We start from the raw sequence: 26,163 nt of genomic DNA on the forward strand, positions 1-26,163 counted from the left end.
ACAAATTCCAATCCCACAACTTCCTGAAACAAAATAAACACACCTCTCTTTACTCTCATCGATGCCACCTCATTCACAATTTTAATAGAGACTTCAAACGGATCTCCCAGGTAACATCATCGATTCAAAACCCTTATTCCAACCAAAAACGACTAGTTTCCACTACCATTTTACTTATCTTATTTCCTTTTGCATTCACCACTGTAATATAATTCTTCTCACTCTCATCTCCACTCGACACGCCATCTGAGTTAAACAAAACATCCGCTTCCGCCACTTTCCCTGGCCCCCGAGTTGGCAACTTTAGTGCCAAAGTGTCGCAAAAAGATTCAATGTGGGCCTTCCGAGTGGCACAGCGGTCTAAGGCACTGCATCGTGGTCTAAGGCACTGCAGTGCTAGAGGTGTCACTACAGACCCGGGTTCGATCGCGGTCGATTCCCATAGGGAGGCGCACAATTGGCCCAGCATCGCCCGGTTTTGGGGAGGGTTTGGCCATGGGGCTTTACTTGGCTCATCGCGCTCTAGCGACTCCTTGTGGCGACCAAGTTTGACTGAGGTAGTCAGTTGAACAGTGTTTCCTTTAACACAGTGGTGCAGCTGGCGGCGCGGTGTTAAAAAGCGCGGTTTGGCGGATCATATTTCGGGGGACGCGTGACTCGACCTTCGCCTCCCTAGCCTGTTGGGGAGTTGCAGCGATGAGACAAGATCAAAATTGGGGAGAAAAAGGGGTAAAATACAAAAAAAGATTACATTTGTTTTTATAGCTACAGTAGTTACAAATCATAAGCTATTCTAAAAGTGTTGTTGGTTGTAAAAGAAAGGGTCCCACACCTGGATTATGGTTGGAGTTAGCCTGGAAATCTGAAGTTAAATTTGATTGGATTCTACAATGAAAATGAGCGTTTTGATCAGGAAAGTTTCCTCTCACCACCTCCACAAGCCAGGATGTTGAATAAAATCATATTTTAACTTACTTTACCGGTTGTCCGTGCGGTTGGTCCTTTTGCAGGTGTGATGCAATATATCCACAGGAAAGTATAATTACATGAACTTTTCAAAGTGCTGGTACGTTCAGATTTCTCTCCTGAAGCATCCAATGTAATTCAACGTTGGTCTTCAGGCTGGGTTGGGGTAAGGCTTGGGCCTCCTTCCTCAGAGCCTTTGTAGTGGTAATATCATCATTAGAACCTTCTTACAATGTATCTAGTAGCCGAGGTGTTTCCCATAGCCTTTGTTAGTAAGGTGGCTCTTAAAAACCTTTGCACATCTACAAGTGCTTTTTTTGCCCTTCCACTTAATTTTATTCATAGAAGATCTCTGCTCAACATAGCCTAAACATCTTGATTCTATCTGTCTGCTGATTATGGGTAATACGGACTTTCAGCTCCCTCCAAAGATGTTCTATTGGGTTCAGGTCTGGAGACTGGCTAGGCCACTCCAGGACCTTGAGATGCTTCTTATGGAGTCACTCCTTAGTTGCCCTGGCTGTGTGTTTCGGATCGTTGTCATGCTGGAAGACCCAGTCATGACCCATCTTCAATGCTCTTACTGAGGGAAGGAGGTTGTTGGCCAAGATCTTGCGATACATGGCCCCATCCATCCTCCTCTCAATACAGTGCAGTCATCCTGTCCCCTTTGCAGAAAAGCATCCCCAAAGAATGATGTTTCCACCTCCATGCTTCACGGTTGGCATGGTGTTCTTGGGGTTGTACTCATCCTTCCTCCAAACACGGCGAGTGGAGTTTAGACCAAAAAGCTCTATGTTTGTCTCATCAGACCACATGACCTTCTCCCATTCCTCCTCTGGATCATCCAGATGGTCAATGGCAAACTTCAGATGGGCCTGGACATGCGCTGGCTTGAGCAGGGGGACCTTGCGTGCGCTGCAGGATTTTAATCCATGACGGCGTAGTGTGTTACTAATGGTTTTCTTTGAGACTGTGGTCCCAGCTCTCTTCAGGTCATTGACCAGGTCCTGCCGTGTAGTTCTGGGCTGATCCCTCACCTTCCTCATGATCATTGATGCCCCACGAGGTGAGATCTTGCATGGAGACCCAGACGGAGGGTGATTGACCTTCGTCTTGAACTTCTTCCATTTTCTAATAATTGTGCCAACAGTTGTTGCCTTCTCACCAAGCTGCTTGCCTATTGTCTTGTAGCCCATCCCAGCCTTGTGCAGGTCTACAATTGTATCCCTGTTGTCCTTACACAGCTCTCTGGTCTTGACCATTGTGGAGAGGTTGGAGTCTGTTTGATTGAGTGTGTGGTAAGGTGTCTTTTATACAGGTAACGAGTTCAAACAGGTGCGGTTAATGAGTGGAGAACAGGAGGGCTTCTTAAAGAAAAACTAACAGGTCTTTGAGAGCTAGAATTCTTACTGGTTGGTAGGTGATCAAATACTTATGTCATGCAATAACATGCAAATTAATTACTTAAAAATCATACAATGTGATTTTCTGGATTTTTGTTTTAGATTCCGTCTCTCACAGTTGAAGTGTACCAATGATGAAAATTACAGACCTCTACATGCTTTGTAAGTAGGAAAACCTGCAAAATTGGCAGTGTATCAAATACTTCTCCCCACTGTATAGATAGATGCAGTTGTGGGTTAACAGGGAGTACAGGAGGGGACCAAGCACACACCCCTGAGGGACCCCCGTGTTGAGGGTCAGTGTGATGGAGGTATTGTTACCTACCCTCACCACCTGGGGCTGGCCCGTCAGAAAGTCCAGAATCCAGTTGCAGAGGGAGGGGTTCAGTCCCAGGGTCCCAAGCTTGGTGATGAGCTTGGAGGGGACTATGTTGTTGAAAGCTGAGCTGTAGTCTATGAACAGCATTCTCGCAGAGTTATTTCCCCTCTTGTCCAGGTGGGAGAGGGCAGTGTGAAGTGCAATTAAGATTGTGTCATCTGTGGATCTGTTGGGGAGGTATGCGAATTGGAGTGGGTCTAGGGTGTCTGGGATGATATAGGCTTTTTCAATCATATTGAAATCAATTTCATGTTCAATGAATTGAGTTCTATTTTGCAAATAGGTTACTGTCTGTAATTTTAGCCTCAATGTGTTTCATGATGTGTGACAACGTGCGTAATGATAGGACCAATCTGTGATTTAGTGCATTATTCTTATTGGGTAATCACAATAAGCCCCCTCAATAGCCTATTTGCAGCCATAGGTGGAAATATGTTGCTAGGATCTAATGCATCTTTAGTATTGTGGAAGAATTCTAATGTTAAGGTAAGATTTGAATGGAGAAAGCTGATCCGAGAGCAGCGCTGCTTTTCTTTCGATACTATCAGTATCGACACATGGTCTAACGACGCACTTAGCCAACCTTCTTCTCACTATGTGCTTGTTTGGGAAACACTTTTAAAAAGTTGGTTCGTAAATAGCGACGCATCTGGTACGATCATCGTAATGCTTAAGTTAGTTACAAGGCAAGTGGGAAACGAGGCCCTGGACATTTCTGCTGATGGCTGGCTCTGTTTTCACAGTTCTCTATTCTTCTTTTTTTTAGTGGTCTCTATATGTCTTGTGTTCTACTTGGTGTGTGTGATACCTATTTACGGGTGAGAAATGACAGATCTCTTAATGTTGCCAGGGCGACCAATGCCATGGCAACACAGATGATATCAGGTGTGTGCGTTTCAACCACCTACGTCTGTGCTGGCTGCAACGCCCTCTTTTATTCTCCCTCTTGCTCTCTCTCTCCCCCATATTGCCCCAGGGTATTGTGGATCACTCATCTCTCTGTTACAGAGATGAGTGACCCAACACTTGCCTTTGTCTAACCAAGACAGAAGTGTGCGTGTGTGCTGGATGGTAGATGTCTGTCTATCATCACTGGACAGCCCAACAGACAGACACACACACATTGACCAGACCTTTTCAAACCGTTTCTATTTCAAACCTTTTCATACAGTGTGCACAACACTTCATTCACTTTCACTCACAGCTAAGTTGTATCTGCATGTAAGGGGATTCTGAAAGTGTACTCCCTGATAAAGGCAGATAACAAGCCCAAAACATGTTTTTAAATACAGTATTTCTACCTAAATAAATAAAGGCATTTTAAATAAATGTGTTCATCCTTTTGTTTTTCCTCAAGAGTGCCTTGAAGGGAAAAGGCCCACAACAAAATGTTCTACATTTGTTTTACTAAGTGGTGGCCATTATCCCCTTTGTTTTTCTGAATGATTTTTAAGTCAACGTTAAAGAACCGTGTGATTGTGCAAGGTCGTTTAAAAAAAAAATGGGCACAGGAACATTGTGGTCTTAGCCTACATTTGATACTATCACTGTAATAAGCAAGCATTGCTTTATCCATTTTCTAGAACATTGTGTCTATTTCCATAGATAAAAAATAATTGTGTCCTTTTATTGCTGAGGGGAAATACAGGCAACATCGTCCAACAACAAAAAATTGGTTGTCAAAATCATCCCACCACTTCCCTTCACTTTTTCGATGTCATTCTTCATTCAAAATAGCAGTCAGTTTCCATTTTGTCAATACACACTATGTGAGGTCACTGCTGTTACACCTAAGATAACCCTTCATACAACACAAGTGCTTTACTCATCAAACATGACTCCAGAAATAGCCTGATGACTATTCTACTATATGACAATACAGTATCCTGCTTTGTTACTTTTGTGGACCCTCACACTGAATTGCAATACAACATAATTTCCCTTACCAGATTAGTGGGAAACTAAATTGAACTGCAACACACACGCACACACTCCGATGCCGGAGTTCTGACAAATATGCCTGTTCTGCTGTTTGATAGATGCCTGAAACTCATATAACGACAGCAAATGTGTTGATTACAACATAGCAGTGATTCACCTGAGAGGCCCAGAGTGACAGACTACAGTAGATTACTACTGCAGCATCACACACAAACACACATACACAAGCTCACACACGCTGACACACACGCACACACATACACTCAGACCTAGGATAACTGTAGTTTTAACTATGCTTTGTGGAAGGTAACTATTTTTAGTGGCGAACAAATAGTTACTTTGGAGCTGACTACAACTATTTGAATACAGATCCCCAAAAAGCACTACTTTTTAAAACTATTTGAATACAGATCTGAGAATGCAACTACTTTATTTTTGTTTATATTTGAATACAGATCTCAGGAAGTGACTACTTTTCAGAAACTATTGGATTGGATACCTTCAACTAATGCCAGGGCTGTATCTGGAACTGCATGTTGAAAACAGAAATACAATGAATAGAGCACACACAATGTCCTATTGTAAGGGATTTCCTCCTCTTCTTCCAAAGATGAGAGGTGAAAAGGATCAGAGGACCAATATGCGCCGGACAGGAGGGGGACTCCGGCAGCGCCGGACAGGCGGGACCACCTGTAGGGAGGAGACAGAGAGACAGCCTGGTGCGTGGGGCTCCCACAGGACAATGAAGAAATACAATGAATAGAGCACACACAATGTCCTTTTGTAAGGGATTTCCTCCTCTTCTTCCGAAGATGAGAGGTGAAAAGGATCAGAGGACCAATATGCGGCGTGGTAAGTGTCCATGGTTCTTTTAATACGAAAATGTACACATGAACAACTGAATACAAAAACAATAACCGTGGAATGAACGAAACCCAAAACAGTACCGTGTGGTGAAAAACACAGACACAGAAACAAACACCCACAAACACACAGTGAAATCCAGGCTACCTAAGTATGATTCTCAATCAGAGACAACTAATGACACCTGCCTCTGATTGAGAACCATACTAGGCCGAAACATAGAAATACCCAAATCATAGAAAAACAAACATAGACTGCCCACCCCAACTCACGCCCTGACCATACTAAATGATGACAAAACAAAGGAAATAAAGGTCAGAATGTGACACCTATGCTATTCCAATCTATCTCACAGTAAATTTGATCTACACAATACATTTCTATCTAAACATTCTGTAAATGCCCATTCTCCTTAAAACCTCTTCAGGATTGGTGGGTCCCTCGTGGGACGGTTGAGCTAATGTAGGCTAATGCGATTAGCATGAGGTTGTAAGTAAGAAGAACATTTCCCAGGACATAGACATATCTGATATTGGCAGAAAGCTTAAATTCTTGAACTGTCCAATTTACAGTAGCTATTACATTGAAATAATAACATGCTATTGTTTGAGGAGTGCACAGTTATGACCTTCAAAAGTTATTAATAAACCAGTTAGGCACACTTGGGCAGTCTTGATACAAAAGTTTGAACAGAAATGCAATGGTTCATTGGATCAGTCTAAAACCTTGCACATACACTGCTGCCATCTAGTGGCCAACATCTAAATTGCACATTGGCTGGAATAATACATTATGGCTTTTCTCTTGCATTTCAAAGATGATGGTACAAAAAATTACAAAAAAGCATGTTTTTTTATTGTATTATCTTTTACCAGATTGAATGTGTTATATTCTCCTACATTCATTTCACATTTCCACAAACTTCAAAGGGTTTCCTTGCAAAAGCCATGACAGGGAGACATAGTGGAGTGGTAACGTGCATGCAAGCAGTTGCTCCCGACGCCACTTGGGTACACTGCAGCATCCACCAAGAGACTCTTGCTGCCAAGGGAATGCCTGACAGCTTGAAAGATGTTTTGGACACTACAGTGAAAATGGTGAACTTTGGTGTTTATTAAAGCAAGGCCTCTGAACTCTTGTGTATTTTCTGCACTATGCAATGATATAGGAAGCGACCATGTAACGCTTTTACAACATACAGAAAGAAGTAATCTGTTTATCAAGGGACAAAGTATTGACACTATTTTGGAATTGAGAGATGAGCTTAAAGTTTTCTTTACTGACGATAATTTTCACTTGTCTGACGTTTGCATGATGGCGTGTTTCTCAAATGACTGGCCTATCTGGGCGATTTTTTTTCTTGCCTGAATGATCTGAATCAAGGATTACATCTCCGCAACTATATTTTATGATTAAGAAGTTGAAGCTCTTCTCTGTCTACATTAACAAGGACAACACACAGGTCTTTCCATCATCGTATGATTTTTTTGTGTGCAAATGAACTCAAGCTTACGGACAATGTCAAATGTGATATAGCAAAGCACCTGAGTGAGTTGGGTGCACAATTACGCAGGTACTTTCCCCGAAACGGATGACACAAACAACTGGATTCCTTATCCCTTTCATGCCTTGCCTCCAGTCCATCTGAACAAGCGGTTCTGTGAAAATTGAATTTAGTCAGAAACCACTGTCAGATTTCTGGATTGGGCTGCGCTCAGAGTATCCTGCCTTGGCAAATTGTGCTGTTAAGACACTGATGCCCTTTGCAACCACGTACCTATGTGAGAGTGGATTATCAAGCCTCACTAGTATGAAAGCTAAATACAGGCACAAACTGTGTGCGGAAAATTATTTAAGACTGAGACTCTCCAATACAACCCAACATTGCAGAGTCATGTGCATCCTTTCAAGCACACCCTTCTCATTAACCTGTGGTGAATTATTCACCATTTTCGATGAATAAATAAGGTTTTATATGTAAGATGGTGAAATAAAGAGCAAAATTATTGATTATTATTATATTATTATTTATACCCTGGTCCTATAAGAGCTCGTTGTCACTTCCCACGATCCGGGCTGTGAATGTCCATTGCCCCAGGTAATCAAGTCAAACCAATTATATTTTTTATTGATAATTAAAAATCAGTTGTGATGCGCAACTACTATACACACACAAAATAATGGTTATATATAGTGTCAAATAAGGGTTATTTGGCTTGTAACCATAGCAGATCCCTTTTTCGTAATATAATATGTTTTTTATAACATTGCTGTTAATAGATCGCAAAGCATAATACAACTGAGCTAACGTTTGGAAATGACAAGTTAACTTTCTCATCCATAGACTAAAAATGCATATCAAGGGCGCTGTTGGGCTCACATCTGAAGACGAGGGGACATTTAGGACGTCTTCTATTGTGGATCGCTAAAATGATCACAATTCCTCAATTCAAATATTATGGCGACACTATCTATACCAACGATTGTTTGGTATGGCTTATATACAACAACAAAAATAAAGAATTACATGGGGCAGTTTGAAAAAAACGAATCCCCTCCGAATCGTTATCTGGAATAACAGACATTCTGGGATAATATTACATAATCAACGTTCTGTACTAATACTCGTTCCGTGCGAATATGGGCTTATTATCGATAATGACCGATGATCAAGTCATGACAATCCTTTTTTTAATCCAATCAAATATTACAATCAAACATTCAGTTAAAGAATTGATAACAACATAACAGACAAGCAAGCTTTTCTAGTCGTGACAATTCATACGAACTAACCCCTTGGAGCGCAGGATGGCGTCACCCAATGTTTTTCATTAGCGTGGCGAAATGGGGAGCGAGGTTTGTTTTAGCACCGTGCGCACGCGGCTGCTGTAGGTCTGGTATATAAACGGAGCGCAGGTCAGGGCCATGGACAATCTGCTGCTGGTCACTGCTTGGCGGACAACAAAACGACAACAAAACGACAATCAGCAACTTATTGAGTTAGAAAGGCTGTATATTGTTTCTCCCTCTGCCAGATCGAAGACCAAAAACCAGCGGCGATGAACAGCCATTGTAACGGGACCGGGAAGCAGCTGGTGACAGATTTCTACTATAATAACGGTTTCAGTGAGCCGAGCCTCGAGACCAAGAAGACCACCGTACAGCAGCGAAAACAGCATGAGACGTCCGGTAAAGACGCTGAGGATGAGTCCCGGTTACCGGCACTCGAAGCAGCGTACAGCAGCATCTTGCGGGGTCTCGGGGAGGACACGGACCGGCAGGGGCTCCTGAGGACGCCTCTAAGAGCCGCCAAGGCAATGCAGTTCCTTACCAAGGGATACCACGAGGACGTGTACGGTAAGACCCGGTGGGGACTCAGTATTTGGTCGATTAATAGTTGGGGGGAATATGCTAAAAGAAAGGGCACATCCAACTTGAATATCAGTACCCTGTTTTTGCCATCCATTTAAAAAGCCGATGCAAAAGCAATGCAAACCTATAGGCCTATAGGTTTTTGTTTTGGATGCAGAAACAAAATAAGAATACATTTATCAAAGATGAGCAGCAGGAGAGTGCCAAACGTAGGATAGAGAGAGAATAGAGAGCTAGGAACACATTCCTTCCTACACTGTAAATTGTAAAAAAAAAATAAACATTTGTTGAAACCAAATATATGATTCGCTGCCAACTGTTATTTGATTATTAGCAAACCTATAGTTCAGCTGCCTACTTCTTTAAACACTCAATTTAATTTTCCCCTTTGGTTAAACCTAATAAATACAAACCTTTTAAAAAAAAAAATATATATATATACATATATATATATATATATATATATATATATATATATATATATATATATATATAAATAAATAAATACACTTTTTATTTAAAAACATATATATATATGTATTTATAAAAAGTTTGTATATATTACAGTTGAAGTCGGACGTTTACATACACTTACATTGGAGTCATTACAACTTCTTTTTCAACCACTCCACAAATTTCTTGCTAACAAACTATAGTTTTGGCAAGTCGGTTAGGACATCTACTTTGTGCATGACACAACATTTTCCAACAATTGTTTACAGACCGATTATTTCACATACAATTTCAGTGGGTCAGAAGTTTACATACAATAAGTTGACTGTGCCTTTAAACAGTTTGGAAATTTCTAGAAAATTATGTCATGGCTTCAGACGCTTCTGATAGACTAATTGAAATCATTTGAGTCAATTGGAGGTGTACCTGTGGAGGTATTTCAAGGCCTACCTTCAAACTCCGTGCCTCTTTGCTTGACATCATGGGAAAATCATAAGAAATAGGCCAAGACCTCAGAAAAAAAATTGTAGACCTCCACAAGTCTTGTTCATGCTTGGGAGCAATTTCCAAATGCCTGAAGGTACCACGTTCATCTGTACAAACAATAGTTTGCAAGTATAAACACCATGGGACCACGCAGCCGTCTCTTAGAAATTAACATACTTTGGTGCAAAAAGTGCAAATAAATCCCAGAACAACCGCAAAGGACCTTGTGAAGATGCTGGAGGAAACAGGTACAAAAGTATCTATATCCACAGTAAAATGAGTCCTATATCAACATAACCTGAAAGACCGCTCAGCAAGGGAGAAGCCACTGCTCCAAAACCGCAATAAAAAAGCCAGACTACTGTTTGCAACTGCATTTTGGAGAAATGTCCTCTGGTCTGATGAAACTAAAATAGAACTGTTTGGCCATGATGACCATCGTTATGTTTGGAGGAAAAAAGGGGATGCTTGTGTAACGAATGTGAAACGGCTAACACTTGCAAGCCGAAGAACACCATCCCAACCATGAAGCACGGGGTGGCAGCATCATGTTGTGGGGGTGCTTTGCTGCAGAAGGGACTGGTGCACTTCACAAAATAGATGGCATCATGAGCAAGGAAAATTATGTTGATATATTGAAGCAACATCTCAAGACATCAGTTAAAGCTTGGTCGCAAATGGGTCTTCCAAATGGACAATGACCCCAAACATACTTCCAAAGTTTTGGCAAAATGGTTTAAGGACAACAATGTCAAGGTATTGGAGTGGCCGTCACAAAGCCCTGACCTCAATAGTATATCAAATGTGTGGGCAGAACTTAAAAAGTGTGTGTGAGCAAGGAGGCCTTCAAACCTGGCTCAGTTACACCAGCTCTGTCAGGAGGAATGGGCTAAAATTCACCCAACTTATTGTGGGAAGCTTGTGGAAGGCCACCTGAAATGTTTGACATAGGTTAAACAATTTAAAGGCAGTCCTACCAAATACTAAATTTGTGTATGGGTTAAAGCTGAAATAAATAATTCTATCAACTATTATTCTGACATTTGACATTCTTATAATAAAGTGGTGATCCTAACTGACCTAAAACAGGGCATTTTTACTAGGCTTGAATGTCAGGAATTGTGAAAAACTGAGTTTAAATGTATTTGGCTAAGGTGTATGTAAACTTCAGACCTCAACTGTGTATATACAACCGTGGGTCTAATCCTGAATGCTGATTGGTTAAAACCACATTCCAGCCTGTGTCTATTCCGCAAGTTAACACACAATGCCTATTTACTCTGACTGAGCAATCCACTGTCTCATCAACCCACTATAAAAAAACATCTAGAAATTATCTCACATTTCTTTTAGACTAACATTTAGATTTCAACAGCGGAGATTTGTATCAACATTGCAACATAACTGTCACTAGAAAACAGCTTAAACAAACGCAAATGCAGCTACTTTTCTGTTATTTTGGCTGCACTCTTTGACGAGACTAAGTTATCCATAGTTTTTTATTTTATTTATCTGTTATTTTACCAGGTAAGTTGACTGAGAACACGTTCTCATTTGGAGCAACGACCTGGGGAATAGTTACAGGGGAGAGGAGGGGGATGAATGAGCCAATTGTAAACTGGGGATTATTAGGTGACCATGATGGTTTGAGGGTCAGATTGGGAATTTAGCCAGGACACCGGGGTTAACACCCCTACTCTTACGATAAGTGCCATGGGATCTTTAATGACCTCAGAGAGTCAGGACACCCGTTTAACGTCCCATCCGAGAGACGGCACCCTACACAGGGCATTGGGATATTTTTTTTTAGACCAGTGGAAAGAGTGCCTCCTACTGGCCCTCCAACACCACTTCCAGCAGCATCTGGCCTCCCATCCAAGGACTGACCAGGACCAACCCTGCTTAGCTTCAGAAGCAAGCCAGCAGTGGTACGCAGGGTGGTATGCTGCTGGCTGCTGACATACAATAGTTGGCTAGCTAGCAAGTATGGTATAAGAACATTGCCAGCCAGTATGGCAATGGAACATTTAGAACGAACGACTAGGTCGCGTCCAAAGATGTAGAACAAAAAAAAACAGGCAACTGAACCGACAGAACGAACGACGAGCCAGTTTGGGACTATATCTTGTGGAAGGATGAAATAGTATGAATTAATACATTTTTTAAAAAAGGAATGAAAATATATCAATAATTATTTGAATATGTTGGTAACCCGTTGTATAAAAGTGATAATGCCCTCAAGCCGGTGTTTGGAAGATATATTGGCTGGCCCTGGCCCTCGATAACACCCATCCCAATATATCCTCCAAACACCGGTTTCTCAGGCATTATCACTTAAATATACATACAAACCATTTAAAAAAAAAATTGTACCAAGTTGATTTTTCACTTTGGAATCACCTATACAAGTGTATTTAATTGGGTAATAAGCAATTCAACAATATCCTGTTAATCAAGATATTACGTTAGATAAACACTTTCTGTACATAAGACATTCACATTAACTGTTTACAATTTTGTAACCAAATGATGACCACCTGATTATGAGCGATGGCAGTACTTAGGCAGATATCAGTGCTGGCAGTGAACATATAAAGTAGTAAATAAAAAATAAAAAAACATATTACCTTGAATGACATTTACGCTCACGGGTGGACTAAAATAACAAACCAAAAGCCAGACCCACAATAGGCCACGCCTTCAACTCTTCTGATAGGCTGCCATCGCAAGATTGCACCCACCATCATGCAATGCGAATGTGCATGAGATGTTGAAAGCAATTTAGAAGCTTTCCTATCATTAAAAAATCACATTGATCTGTCAAATTCGTTTTTTGATTTCTGACAAATTGAATAGAATAGGTTTAATGAACCACAGCGTAATTTTGGATTGTACACATCAGAAAAAGCACTTCAGCTGAACGAAAGTGCTATCCCACTTTTTACAGTGTTTATGTTTCTCTCAAATCTTTGAACAATATATTTTTGGATCCAAATTACATAATTGAATTGAACTCAACAGCTATATGCATAATATGTTATTTATCTCGTTATCAGGCAGTTGCGTGGGTTAATCGAAACCCAACTTTTAGTTATGTGTTAACAAGATGGCCAATTCTCATCAAGACAGATGTTGCTGTTAGCGCTAAAGCCGGTGACTCGTGCTTATCGGTCCTGGCTGTAGGAGCTCGCCAAGACCGCGTGCGTCGTCTTTATCCGCGTGTGGTGCGGTTATATAATCTGACCATTTTTTTTTCCAAAACACCACTCTAACCTGTAATCTAAGAATGTGTGTGTGTTGGTGTTATGTCATTGATACGTATTTTCGTTCACGATCAGTTTTTTGTATTTTTTTGTAATTAGAATGGAGCAGTCTCTTGTTTGTATGGTCTAAATCAGGGGTGTCAAACATACAGCCTTTTTCAGTGCGCCCCCCCCCCCCCCCCCCCCCCAGACCTAGTTGAAGACCAAATGCTGCCTCCGAGGGAAATTTAGTTTGACACCCCTGGTCTAAGTCTTTTCCCCACCTCCAACCACCTGTTACTCAACTGTAGACCAGAGGTTGAACAATACTGATAGACTTTTATAACAATTTGATGAACTTTCTCTCTTTCTCGCTCTCTCTACAGACATCCTGAATGATGCCATATTTGACGAGGACCATGACGAGATAGTGATAGTAAAAGACATTGAAATGTTCTCTCTTTGTGAACACCACCTTGTACCCTTTTTTGGCAGGGTAAGACTGGGGCTCTAAAGACAGAAAGTGGGGTGGGGAGTGGCTGACAGAGAAGAGCAGAGCAAAGAATGGTAGAGAGAGAGAATGTGTTCTGTTGGAAAGAGAGTATGGGGGGGGGGGTTATTGGGTTCTTTGTCCTGGATAGGGAGCAATGGGACACACTCACATGCGCACGTACACACACACACACACACACACACACACACACACACACACACACACACACACACACACACACACACACACACACACACACACACATACACACACACACACACAGAGTGAGTTGGCTTAGCACACAGTAGCTTTGATGCCAGTCTGGTGTTGTGTGTAGAGTTTACAAACAGTATGAAGATGCTGTATGTGTGCTGAGCAGGTCACATTTGAAACTCTGCTCTGGTTGTTTGAACTCTGACCTGTATTTCTACTCTGTTGCATTGACCCAGGTACATATCGGATACCTGCCAAATAAGAAGGTGGTCGGGCTTAGCAAACTGGCTAGGTGAGTATACAGTACAAACACACACACACAACTGACACACAGTCCATACGTAGTGTGTGTATTGTAGAAGCTGGTTGGCTCATGACAGGGGCAGGGAATGGTCGGGCTACCCGAGTGTGTGTGTGTGTTAGTGCTGGGTGGCTGAGTTCTTCTGTTATTTCAGTTCTTTGACCTGGAGGCTTAGACTGTAAGCCCTACTGCTAATATCCTGTCTCACCCCAGACACACACACACACACACACACACACACACACACACACACACACACACACACACACAATACCCAGACCTAGCCGCTCCCAGACCATGAGAAAATCCCTCCAGACCAGTGGGAATCATTCTTCTATTATCACAGGCTCTCTCTGTCTCTCTGTCTCTCCCTTGTCCTCCCTCCCTGTCTCTATTTCTCTCCCCATACTTTATAGCCCTTCAACCCTTTTGTATATTTCACTCCAAACATGCACATTGATCAGATGTTGCCTAACAATTTCAGATAATGTTTTGGCAGGCAGTGAATGATTGACAGGTTGATAGAGTGATCGACAGGTTGATAGAATGATTGACAGATTGTGTATCGGGTCATCTCTCTATTTATGAAGACATTAATCATTATCAAACCTGATCACCAATTAGCTATATGTTTGATGGTCTTCTACTGTATTATATTATTGTTCTGTGTGTGTGTGTGTGTGTGTGTGTGTGTGTGTGCGCGCGCGTCAGCGGAGGCTGTTGGGAGGGGGTATAGGAGAACAAGCTCTGTGTAATGGCTGGACTAGAATAAATGTAAACGGGATCAAACATATGGAAACCACATGTTTGACTCCGTTCCATTTTTTTTCTTTCTCCCAGAGCACATCCTCCTATAGCTCATTCCACCAGCCTCCACTGGTGTGTGTATGTTCTTACTGTGATAGTAACTGTTTGTTTGTTGTGTGTGTCTGTAGGATTGTTGAGATGTACAGTCGGAGGCTCCAAGGTAAGAATGGCAGAGGGCTTACTCAAATATACATACACAGTACGCATACTGTAGTTCAAAGGACATATACGAAACATTACTGTAAGAAATAGGCAACATTCTGTGCGTGTTTCTCTCCCCAGTCCAGGAGCGTCTGACCAAGCAGATTGCCATGGCGATATCAGAAGCTCTACAGCCAGCTGGTGTGGCTGTGGTTATAGAGGCAGCGTGAGTACTACACACTCTCACCCCCTCTGAATGTTTATTAGGTGCTTGAAGTTCCAGACTTAAAAATCACATGTTAATCATGAGAGTAAAGCGGGGCATTCTTGTGTTGGCTTGTATTTAATAATGTGTTCCAGGCACATGTGTATGGTGATGCGTGGGGTTCAGAAGATGAACAGTCGAACTGTGACCAGCTGCATGTTGGGGGTGTTCAGAGAAGATCCAAAGACTCGAGAAGAGTTCCTACGACTCACCAAGACTGCTTAGCAACCATCTCTGACCCCTGACCTCTAGCCCCTGCCCTGACCCTGTAAAGCACATGTTCTAGGGTAGAGTTCCTAAGACTACTCCACACACCTCACAGAAGCCTTATATACACAAAAGGCAATGCAGGCTATAATTATGAGAGGCTATAATTATGGTGCCTTCAGCTAACCTCAGCTGGAAAACCTGACAGTCTTAAAACATGATCTCTGCTGTATAGAAATGTATATATATACACTAGTTATACACTAGTTATAAGCACTAGATAGGACTTGTTAAGACTGAGATTTATTGTGATACTGCGAGCAGGAAAGTGCCCTACCTCTTATCTTTTTTAATGCAACTCATGAACCAGGTTTCCACTCAACATTTTTATGTGAGTAAAGTACATGTCGGATAAAAAATGTCACAACAGACCTGATGGAAATAGCAAATTTGTCGGTAAACTTTCCAAATGTCGACAAAACAAAATACGCTAGACAAGGTGGGGTCTTTTTGTGGCTGTAAAAATAGTTATGTGAGGAGTTGCGGTGGGAAACGCCTTTATGCGCAAATATTGATAGAATAACCATATTATCTCAAGTAAATTTGGAGTCACGCAATATGTTGTGTGGTACTCCCACTACGTCTCAGGAAATCATGCAGTTTATTAGGCTACAGATAAAATAAGTAATGAAATTCACTCCTTTATATTAAATATCAAGTCTTATTCTTGTGATATGACCAGAGTGGGCACATACCGGATATAACCTAGCAGTTTTGTGACAAGCATCAGTAGAGTTGAAAATGCAATGGAAACCCATTTAACTTGTATTTTTTTAACTTGTATATTTAACCACAAAAGTTATTTTGATGTGCACTACGTCATCATGCACAGCCTTTTATCCGCAACAAGTACATTTGATGGAAATACATCTCTGGTGGGAAAATGTGCATATTGTTTATATGCAGATTTTTGAATATTCACATGAAAATCTGTCACACCGATTGGGTGGAACCTAGTTACTGTCATCAAGTTGCACTTTTTTAGGACCTCTTATTTTACTTACAGAATGTAGAAACAAGCTGTTTTCACATATGTAGACACTGGTATGGTGCTGGAGATTTTTTATTTTTTATTTACTTAACCTTTATTTTGACAGGGAGTCAATGTTAAGACCGAGGTCTCTTTTCCAGATGAGCCCTGTTTAGCACAACAATGCACATTAAACTACACAACAATTAAATACATGTTATTATACACAAAAAGAAAAACACAATCATAAAAAACAGACATTCTTCAGTAAAAAAGTTCCGGAACAACCATCTGAAATGCTCTAGAGGTATCAATTCCTCCAAGTTTGAAGTGGATTGTATGTAGATCATTCCACACTTAAGGTGAAAGGAAATTAAAGGCTGATTTACCTAACTCTAAAAGCCAAAGGAATCTCCAGAGTTAACCAACCCTGTGAATGGGTTTGATAACCTTTCATTTATAGACATAATGACTGAGGTTGAAAAGTGGTGGAATGTCCCTTTTTAAAGGGACAATCTGCAGTCACTACATACATTTTTGGACTTGTAAATTAATTATTTTTACCCATTGATTCTTGAGAAATATAACTTATATGCCTAATGAGCTTAGTTCAACTGTTACACCCAATCAGAACCCAACATATATGCTTGTTTTACTCCAATGTTTGTAAATATAAACAAACACTGTATAGTCTCAAAACAACCTATTAAGGATCTGCCCCTTTTTTTCAATTTTCACCTTAAATGACATACCCAAATCTAACTGCCTGTAGCTCAGGCCCTGAAGCAAGGAAATGCATATTCTTGGTACCATTTGAAAGGAAACACTTTGAAGTTTGTGGAAATGTGAAAAGAATGTAGGACAATAACACATTAGATCTGGTAAAAGATCATGCAAGAGAAAGGCCATAGTGTATTATTCCAGCCCAGGTGCAATTTAGATTTTTTTTCCCACTAGATGGCAGCAGTGTATGTGCAACGTTTTAGACTGATCCAATGAACTATTGTATTTCTGTTCAAACTTTTGTGTCAAGATTGTCCAAATGTGCCTAATTTGTTTATTAATAACTTTTCATGTTCAAAACTGTGCACTCTCAAACAATAGCATGGTATTATTTCACTGTAATAGCTACTGTAAATTGGACAGTACAGTTAGATTAACAAGAATTTAAGCTTTCTGCCAATATCAGATATGTCTATGTGCTGGGAAATGTTCTTGTTACTTACAATCCCATGCTAATCGCAATAGCCTATGTTAGCTCAACCGTCCCGCAGGGGACCCACCAATCCTGAAGATTGATTTTAAAACTATAATTGTGATATCGTGGATGGTCAGTCCTTGCATACATAGCTCGGTCTATACATTTTTAGAGCGGTTTGATTTATCCAGCCCCATCCCTCATCTTTTTACCGAAAGTTATTTTTCCAACAGCAGATTAGCCTGTTAAGACTCCATAATGTTTCATCTGTATGTAAAATAAAGGAAAATATCTGTTACCAACATTTGAAAAAAAGTGTATTTCAGCACTGGTCAGCAAAAGCATCTCTACAGTTTATAAGCCAACACCTGTTCTAGATCTATATTTCCTAGTATGTGTCTAACAGTGTTTTACTCTGTCTATGTTGCCATTTGTTTTCATGAATCATCATTATGTTGTGTGTTCTCTCAATTAAACTAGATCACCACAATAGAGTGGCTCTTTGTTTCTGTGTAATGGGCTGGGTGTGTGTTTGCTGGGGTAGAGCCTGAGGGGAGACGGTGCCTTTAAATGTCAGTGGGCAGCTGCAATGACTCAGCCAACCTCTGTTCTCCTGCCGCGTTCACATGCTAGTCAGAACTCTGACATTTCAGACTTGCTAACTGGTTGAAGTTGTACACGTGCCATTGTACACGTGCCACGTTCAACCAGTTAGCAAGTCGAACATTTCAGAGTTTCCAAGTTCCGACTAGCACGTGAACACGGCATCTAACCTGAATCCTGGGTCACACAGGAAGTTACAGCATGCCGTGTCACATCATGATGATGTCAGAGGTTCTAAACCAATCACTGCAGCATGTACAGGTGACCGAGCGATACAGAGAACAGGGTCGTGACTTGTCTTCAAGCCTATTGAATAAGACCATGTACAAAACAAAGTTGATGAACAATAATTTAATTGCCATTACATATTTATTATTTTAATGCACTCAAAAAACATGACACTTGATATAATTCCCAATGAATTGATAAAAGGAAACTCCTGTATCAGAGCAGGTTTGACACGACCGGAGAGAAACCATCAGTCCAGGTATTAAAACTAAAAGTAGTCTCGGATTTGGTGTGTGGAACAGTACTGGCCACTTATTGCTGAGGGTTATAGGATCTGTACAATAGGGAGGGCTCCATCTCTCACACACACACACACACTCACACACGAGAGAGAGCTGGAAAGAGTAAGAACCCTTTGACTGTATCTCTGCTACGAGAGATTTAGACGGGGTCCAAGCAAGCCTGCTACACAATAAAGCGGTCATTTCTCGTGCCCGCCCTCCTTCCCCTTTCCCTCATTTTCTTTCTCACTCCTCCCCTTCTTTCTCTGGTTATACTGGTGGCCTGTCAGAAGACTATCAGACGGAGGTCTGCTTGTAGTTCTTGGTGTCCAGAACCTTCTTCCCACACATGGCACAGATCCCTAAGAGAGAGTGAGAGAAAAAGGGGGAGAGAAGGGAGATTGTGAACATTATTACATCTTCACTGAATGACAATTTGCTTCTTAGAGAGTGTTGTGGAAATATTGAATCAAATATTTCTCAGATACCGGAACTTGTAAATTCAAATAGACTTTATTACAAATTAACAGAAGCCGAGCAATTCCATGGAACAAGTTAATTTTCTTGTTACATTCAAGCTTTATAGGTTTCCAACTTCAAATAACACACATGGTCATTCCCCTCTATGTAGATGATTAACTCCCCTTGGCCTTGAGCCACCATTATCTTGCTGTCCCAATAATTGTTTGTTAATGCCCACATCTGCTCAGTTTAAATTATATTGGTGGCGGCGCCATAGTGTTAATACAAATAAATAATACATTTATTGCATATATACACTTTCTTAATATAACTTATTTTCTAAAAATACTTGATTAGTACAAACATATGTTATTTTTACAGATACATGGCTTTTGGTGCCTATATTAATTAAGGTACACATTTTCTGCTTCAGTTCTGTTTTTATCTAGTGATTAACTCCATGTTGACCCAGTCTGTACACTCCCATGGATTCTGCTTCCGTTCTGTTTTTACATGTCCAATGGTTAACTCTTTGTTTATCCAGCTCTGTCCAATTACTTGAGCTCAGCCTTTATTCTGCTTACACATGTCTATTAATTAACCCTATGTTTTCTGTTTTCCCAGAAGTATTGAGACAGTCTAGATACTGGAACATCAAACATTGTCATGAATTTTCACCTACAAGAGCAACCAAAATGGCAGACAAGATGGGGTGTGTAGTAGTGATGCGCGGGTCAGCTGTTTGTTCATCCACACCGCCCGACTATATGTGATAAACTGAAAATCTGAGGTCCGCCCCCGACCTTAACCCGCAAATATAGAAAATGTGCTGTACAGTCAGAGATGCGCTAACTATTTTTTGACAGGGGTTGCAGGTTGTTGATTTTTTTAAGCCCAATTAAAGACACGATTCTGCTTATAATTTCCGACATTTTGGTAGGCTATTTGTTAGTCAACTTGTTTAGATACATGCAGCTTCTCATCTGTAATTACTTGTTGCCCTAGAAGACTAAATAAACCCTTGCTCACCAGAAAATGTCATAAATCGATAGAATGAATGCATCAATCTAGTTTGATTTTTAATGCATCTAGTTGACATTGGTAACGTTCACTTTCATCTCTGCTTCTCTCCTGCAGCAAAGGCATTTAGGGAACGGGGAGAAAATGAAAAAATGGGAATGATTTTGTGTGTAAAATTGACAAATGACATCAGTTTGACTGGTTTTAATAGAATTAAAAGCTGTGAAAACAACCCAACATGTTTCTGATAAGATTTCCCTTCAGCTTGGATGCATATTTTATCAGCTTTTACGATGGTGATAAAGATAGCACCTTTACAGACGGTCCCTAATCGCAAAATTGAATAATTTTGCACGCCCAATTTTTCAGTTTTTGATTTGTTAAAAAAGTTTGAAATATCCAATAAATGTCGTTCCACTTCATGATTGTGTCCCACTTGTTGTTGATTCTTCACAAAAAATACAGTTTTATATCTTTATGTTTGAAGCCTGAAATGTGGCAAAAGGTCGCAAAGTTCAAGGGGGCCGAATACTTTCGCAAGGCACTGTATAATACTTCTGCAGGAGTTAGTATTATAATAGGCTATGTGAGAGGTTATAGACCTAAAGTCAGTGTCCAGATTTCAGTTAGGACTACTATTCCATTTAACCCATCTGAACTTTTCAGTTATATTGATGTGCCATATTTGAAGTCCCTGTCGAATTTGTATAGCGCCTCACAATCAACATATTTCCCAAACATTAGGCTACTGTTCTGGCCCTCCCTTCTCTTTATTTTCAACTCTCCATTTTGCAGCTTTTCTCTTATTGAATTAAACTACGACATTGTCCTTTTTGCCTCAGTGGATCAACTTGAATTTTTTCTGCCCAAGTTCCCAAAAGCATTTGGCAATTGGTGTGTATTTGGCAAGTGTACAGTTAGTGCGTAAGCCTAATTCAGGGCCTAACGCCTGATAAATATAATTAGAATAAAAACCTCAATGTAGCCTATAGAATTGTACAAGTATACATTTTTATTTTTATTTTACCTTTATTTAACTAGGCAAGTCAGTTAAGAACAAATTCTTATTTTCAATGACGGCCTAGGAACAGTGGTTAGTTAAGGGGCAGAACGACAGATTTGTACCTTGTCAGCTCGGGGATTTGAACTTGCAACCTTCCGGTTACTAGTCCAACGCTCTAACCACTAGGCTACCCTGTCGCCGCATTTATGGATTTTTAATGCATTGTTTTCTCTTTATACATCGCGCCCACCCTTCATCCACACAATATTTTATGACCCCAAACCCGCTCGACCCGCACATATAACCCTGGGGGCTGCAGGTTATGAGTCAACCCACGCATCACTAGTGTGTAGGCAGATATAGTACCTTTCTTGTAGGCACAGCCCTGGCAGTAGTGAGATCCTGATTGGTGAACAGAGCTCTTGCAGATTCGGCAGATGCCAAAGCCCGACTTTCCTGATTTTCCTGGCTTCCCATAAGGATCAAACCTGTTGACAGAATCATATTATCGTAACATAACCATCATCTGACCATATACAACATCAACTGTCTTACCTAGCCTTCTTAGATGTCAGAGCCTTGTTCTCATTCAGCTTCCTCCCACCGCTCTCTACAAACATAATACAGTATACTGTTGTGAATACATAGTTGTGAATAGTTTGATACTATGTGTAATACACAATTCTGTATCTATAATACGAGTCCTATATCTCTACCTGTAGTGTTCCTTGCTCCATCCTTCCAGGTGTCTGGAGTTATCACCCTGCCCAGCTTCTTCTCACCTGAGATAGAAAGAGAAGCAATAGAGGCCGAGGGTGAAGAAAGAGAGAAGGAAAGGTCCGAAATAGGAGTAGATGTTGAAAGGAGATGGGGAGAGATGAGAGATAGGAATTCATTGTTAGCTGCAGGACTCACACAAACACTTACCGTTCGGTCTGTGATACACAATAGGGCATGTTAACTAGGTAACGTTAGACTAAACAACAAAACAAGCCTTCTGCAACACAACAGTTAGCTGAGATAAACACAATTAGACAGCTAGCCAGTTAACGTTAGTTATCTTCTTACAACTTCTAATTATCCAGAACTTACTTACAATTGTCGCAAACCATAGTTTCTTTGTTTTGTACAACACTTTTTGCTAACACCACTAATAAACTGGACCTAAATGTGTAGCTAGTCAGTTGTAAACTTCCTGTTTCCGTTTTCAACCTCTGGGACCTCAGAACCTGATTGGTTGGTTTCGCAGGAGTGGTAAACCGTTATTGGTTGACAAATATGTTAGTCAACGTAAGCGTCTGACCTTGCGCGGCTGAATGTTTACGGAAGGGAGTCTGATGAATGACCACCACAATATCGGTGTGAAATCTTGAAAAACAGCCACGCAGGCCTCTAGTTGACTTGTCTCATTAAGAATAGTAAACTCCTGTATTATTTCGAAGGATACAGCTAGCTAGGCTACAAAGGCCGTAGCTAGCTAGACAGCAAAACTTGACTCAACGTCATATCTCAGTACGAGGAAGGGGTTCTCAAGGTAGGCTATTCAGACTATCCACCCGAGTAGTTGGTTTTGTGCTAAAAAATAGCTGTTGGGTTATTGCTAGGGGTTTTAGTGGTTCAGACTATTATGATGATGATTAACAATGCATCCAGCCTGGTCTGACATATTTATATATTTTAGTAATTTAGCAGACCCTCTTATCCAGAGCGACTTACAGAAGCAATTAGGGTTAAGTGCCTTGCTCAAGGGCACATTAACATATTTTTCACCTAGTTGGCTTGATGATTTAAGCTAGCAACCTTTCGGTTACTGGCCCAAAGTGCTTAAGCACTAGACTACCTGAGTGTCTGTATCTGCTAACCATGCCTTTATAGCACAGTCAGGTGGTAGTGCACTCGCCCTGTAACTGGGGTTGCTGGTTCAAACCCTGCTACGGCTTTTCCTCTCAAATACTGCAACAGGATACTATGTTTCCAATTTCAGTACAGGTAGTCCTGACCAGACCTCTCTCCAGCACCATGTGGGACGAGGAGATCAGACATATGGCGTCCAGCCACGCCATCATGGCATCGGGGGTATTTATGGCGACAGTGGTGCCGGCGGTGCTAGTGCCGGGTTTCTCTGTGTATGGGACACACCTGCTGTGGCAGTACTCTGTTGCCGGGGTTGTCGCTGTGGTCAACATCTCCCTGTTCTGGCTGCTGGGGGTCAGCCCCCCTACCAAGAAACACACTATCACCTACAAGGTACACACACAGTCACCTAAAGAAACAGAAACGCACACACTCACCTACAAGGCATACTCACTATGAAGATATGATCAGTTTTATACGAGAACTGAATGGTATGAGGTGATCATCTCCCCCCCCAGGTGTCTAGGTTGGTGCGTTCCTGTCTCTACTTGCTCCTCTCCTGTCTGTTCTTCCACACTGTAGTGGTCCTGTATGGAGCACCGTTACTGGAGTGAGTTCTGCCAAGACAGTGTGTTTCCACCTGCCAATATTGAGTGTGTCAGATTGTGTTGTAAGTCGTTGTGTTGAAAGTCTTTGGAAGTCTTTGTTTTTGAATCTTTCACTGTGTTTGTGTGTTAGGTCTGCGTTGGAGACGTTCTCTCTGGCGGTGTTGTTGACCAGTCTAACCACTCTGAGGTGTGTGTGTGTCCTCGGGCCCAACGTCCAAGCCTGGATAAGAGTCTTCAGCCGACATGGGTACTACCTCTATCTACGTCTACCTCTGTCTCTCTTGGTCTCTCTTTAAGTCTCGCATTTCTGTATTCTCTTATTCTCTCTCACATTCTAGTCAAACTCTCTCTCCAACTACTTCTTTATCTACTCTCTCTCTCTCTCTCTCTCTCTCTCTGACAGAGACAGTATGTCTGTACTGTATGTCCACTGGGAGACAGTCTCTACCACTATGTCACAAGCTTCACAATGTCGATGCTATGTGTGTGTGTGTAAAATGTGTATATGTATACATGTGTGATTTGTTTTAGGGCCATGTCGGTGTGGGACACTTCTCTGCAGATGGTGGTCGGCTGCAGTGTTGTGGGAGCCTGGCTGGGAGCCTTCCCTATCCCTTTGGACTGGGACCGACCCTGGCAGGTCAGATCACACACACACACACACACAGAAAGGCAATGAGTAGAGCTGACACAACTCCTTACTTTGTATATCAGTAAGCCGTGTTTGTTCTACACAATATATTTATATCACAACGTTGTTTCCTGTAGGTGTGGCCTGTGTCCTGCAGTCTGGGTGGAGTGATTGGTTACCTGACTGGGCTAGTCGTCGCCCCCGCCTGGATACACTGGCACCGGAAACACCTCACCTACAAGAGCAAGTGATGGGCAGGGAGGGAGGGAGGGAGTGTGGGTGGGTGTGAGAGAGTATGTTGTATGTATGTATGTATATTGTATTTTTTATTTATTTTAACTAGGCAAGTCAGTTAAGAATAAATTCTTATTTACAAAGACGGCCTACCAAAAGGCAAAAAGCCTCCTGCAGGGACGGGGACCCGGGATACATTATTTTTTTAATAAATATAAATACAACACTACATAAAGAGAGACCTAAGACAACAACATAGCAAGGCAGCAATACATGACAAAACAACATGGTAGCAACACAACATGGTAGCAGCACAAAACATGGTACAAACATTATTGGGCACAGTCAACAGCACAAAGGTCAAGAAGGTAGAGACAACAATACATCACACAAAGCAGCCACAACTGTCAGTAAGAGTGTCCATGACTGAGTCTTTGAATGAAGAGATAACTGTCCAGTTTGAGTGTTTGTTGCAGCTCGTTCCAGTCGCTCGCTGCAGCGAACTGAAAAGAGGAGCGACCCAGGGATGTGTGTGGGGACTTTTAATAGAATGTGATTGGCAGAACGATTATCTCAGATAAGGGGGAGTGAGGCCTAAGAGGGTTTTATAAATTAGCATCAACCAGTGGGTCTTGCGACGGGTATACAGAGATGACCAGTTTACAGAGGAGTATCGAGTGCAGTGATGTGTCCTATAAGGAGCATTGGTGGCAAATCTGATGGCCGAATGATAAAGAACGTCTAGCCGCTCGAGAGCACCCTTACCTGTTGATCTATAAATTATGTCTCCGTAATCTAGCATGGGTAGGATGGTCATCTGAATCAGGGTTAGTTTGGCAGCTGGGGTGAAAGAGGAGCGATTACGATAGAGGAAACCAAGTCTATATTTAACTTTAGCCTGCAGCTTTGATATGTACTGAGAGATGGACAGTGCACCGTCTGTCCATACTCCCAAGTACTATGTATGTGTATTGTATGTATGTGTATTGTATATTGGGGTGAAAGAGGAGTGATATTGTATGTGTGTGTGTGTGTATTGTATATGTGTATGGAAGTGTGTATTGTATATATGTGCATGCTTGTTATGTCACTCCTCCAGGCTGCTGTTAAATTATCCAAGTAGTAATCCTGCTGTATTCCTTTGGTATCTGAATATGTATTGGGCTGTTGGTGGACAGGCCCTCTCCTGTAAAATATGATGTTGCCATGTAAAAATATTCCAGATTTCCTCTTTTTTTGACAAATAAAGTCTTAGTTTCTTTTTATTCTTCTGATTGTTTTTCCCTATAGGCTTCTAATAGGGTTTTTACAGACAGAAACCACAGAGCTGTACCGCCACAGCTGTGCATTTCACACACACACACACACACACACACATATACACACACACTGACACTATACCATGAATTCCAAGGAACTGGCTGTAGATCTCTGAGATAGAAATTGTTTTATAACCATCCCCAGATATATGCCTC

At 41.3% G+C, this 26,163-nt stretch overlaps 3 protein-coding genes across 4 annotated transcripts; 2 read left to right on the forward strand and 1 right to left on the reverse strand.

Annotated features, from left to right (window-relative positions):
- The first annotated feature begins 8,483 nt into the window (after positions 1-8,483).
- LOC139376589 (GTP cyclohydrolase 2) lies at positions 8,484-18,254 on the forward strand. The gene is made up of 6 exons (XM_071119356.1): positions 8,484-8,913; positions 13,496-13,605; positions 14,052-14,107; positions 15,052-15,083; positions 15,206-15,290; positions 15,425-18,254. Exons 1-6 carry the CDS (start codon positions 8,616-8,618, stop codon positions 15,552-15,554), a joined length of 711 nt encoding a protein of 236 aa, XP_070975457.1. The 5' UTR covers positions 8,484-8,615; the 3' UTR covers positions 15,555-18,254.
- Positions 18,246-22,560, reverse strand: LOC139376591 (cysteine-rich PDZ-binding protein-like). Its single transcript, XM_071119359.1, has 5 exons — positions 22,458-22,560; positions 22,078-22,143; positions 21,917-21,971; positions 21,728-21,849; positions 18,246-19,238 (listed from the first exon to the last, which is right to left on the reverse strand). The coding sequence occupies exons 1-5, from the start codon at positions 22,471-22,473 to the stop codon at positions 19,174-19,176; spliced, it is 324 nt and encodes a 107-aa protein (XP_070975460.1). The 5' UTR covers positions 22,474-22,560; the 3' UTR covers positions 18,246-19,173.
- A 101-nt stretch (positions 22,561-22,661) lies between these two features.
- On the forward strand, positions 22,662-25,953 carry LOC139376590 (phosphatidylinositol-glycan biosynthesis class F protein-like). Of its 2 annotated transcripts, none has more exons than XM_071119357.1 (6): positions 22,662-22,895; positions 23,346-23,608; positions 23,734-23,825; positions 23,954-24,070; positions 24,355-24,463; positions 24,592-25,953. In XM_071119357.1, exons 2-6 carry the CDS (start codon positions 23,381-23,383, stop codon positions 24,703-24,705), a joined length of 660 nt encoding a protein of 219 aa, XP_070975458.1. In that variant the 5' UTR covers positions 22,662-22,895; positions 23,346-23,380; the 3' UTR covers positions 24,706-25,953. The 2 variants fall into 2 exon arrangements, with proteins under 2 accessions (XP_070975458.1, XP_070975459.1); XM_071119358.1 differs by having other exon boundaries at positions 22,819-22,895; positions 23,351-23,608; positions 24,592-24,714.
- Positions 25,954-26,163: the final 210 nt, after the last annotated feature.

Source organism: Oncorhynchus clarkii, chromosome 20 (assembly GCF_045791955.1).
Source record: "Oncorhynchus clarkii lewisi isolate Uvic-CL-2024 chromosome 20, UVic_Ocla_1.0, whole genome shotgun sequence".
In the NCBI taxonomy this organism is placed as follows: domain Eukaryota; kingdom Metazoa; phylum Chordata; class Actinopteri; order Salmoniformes; family Salmonidae; genus Oncorhynchus; species Oncorhynchus clarkii.

Excerpts from the sequence above, each read along its gene's own strand:
- LOC139376589 (XM_071119356.1), top strand. The coding sequence starts at position 8,616 with ATGAACAGCCATTGTAACGGGACCGGGAAGCAGCTGGTGACAGATTTC. Across the intron at positions 8,914-13,495 it reads ATACCACGAGGACGTGTACG|ACATCCTGAATGATGCCATA; the intron begins GTAAGACCCGGT and ends CTCTCTCTACAG. Across the intron at positions 13,606-14,051 it reads TTGTACCCTTTTTTGGCAGG|GTACATATCGGATACCTGCC; the intron begins GTAAGACTGGGG and ends GCATTGACCCAG.
- LOC139376591 (XM_071119359.1), bottom strand. Across the intron at positions 21,850-21,916 it reads CTGACATCTAAGAAGGCTAG|GTTTGATCCTTATGGGAAGC; the intron begins GTAAGACAGTTG and ends TTCTGTCAACAG. Across the intron at positions 19,239-21,727 it reads GGGCTGTGCCTACAAGAAAG|GGATCTGTGCCATGTGTGGG; the intron begins GTACTATATCTG and ends ACTCTCTCTTAG.
- LOC139376590 (XM_071119357.1), top strand. The coding sequence starts at position 23,381 with ATGTGGGACGAGGAGATCAGACATATGGCGTCCAGCCACGCCATCATG. Across the intron at positions 23,826-23,953 it reads TATGGAGCACCGTTACTGGA|GTCTGCGTTGGAGACGTTCT; the intron begins GTGAGTTCTGCC and ends TTTGTGTGTTAG. Across the intron at positions 24,464-24,591 it reads ACTGGGACCGACCCTGGCAG|GTGTGGCCTGTGTCCTGCAG; the intron begins GTCAGATCACAC and ends TGTTTCCTGTAG.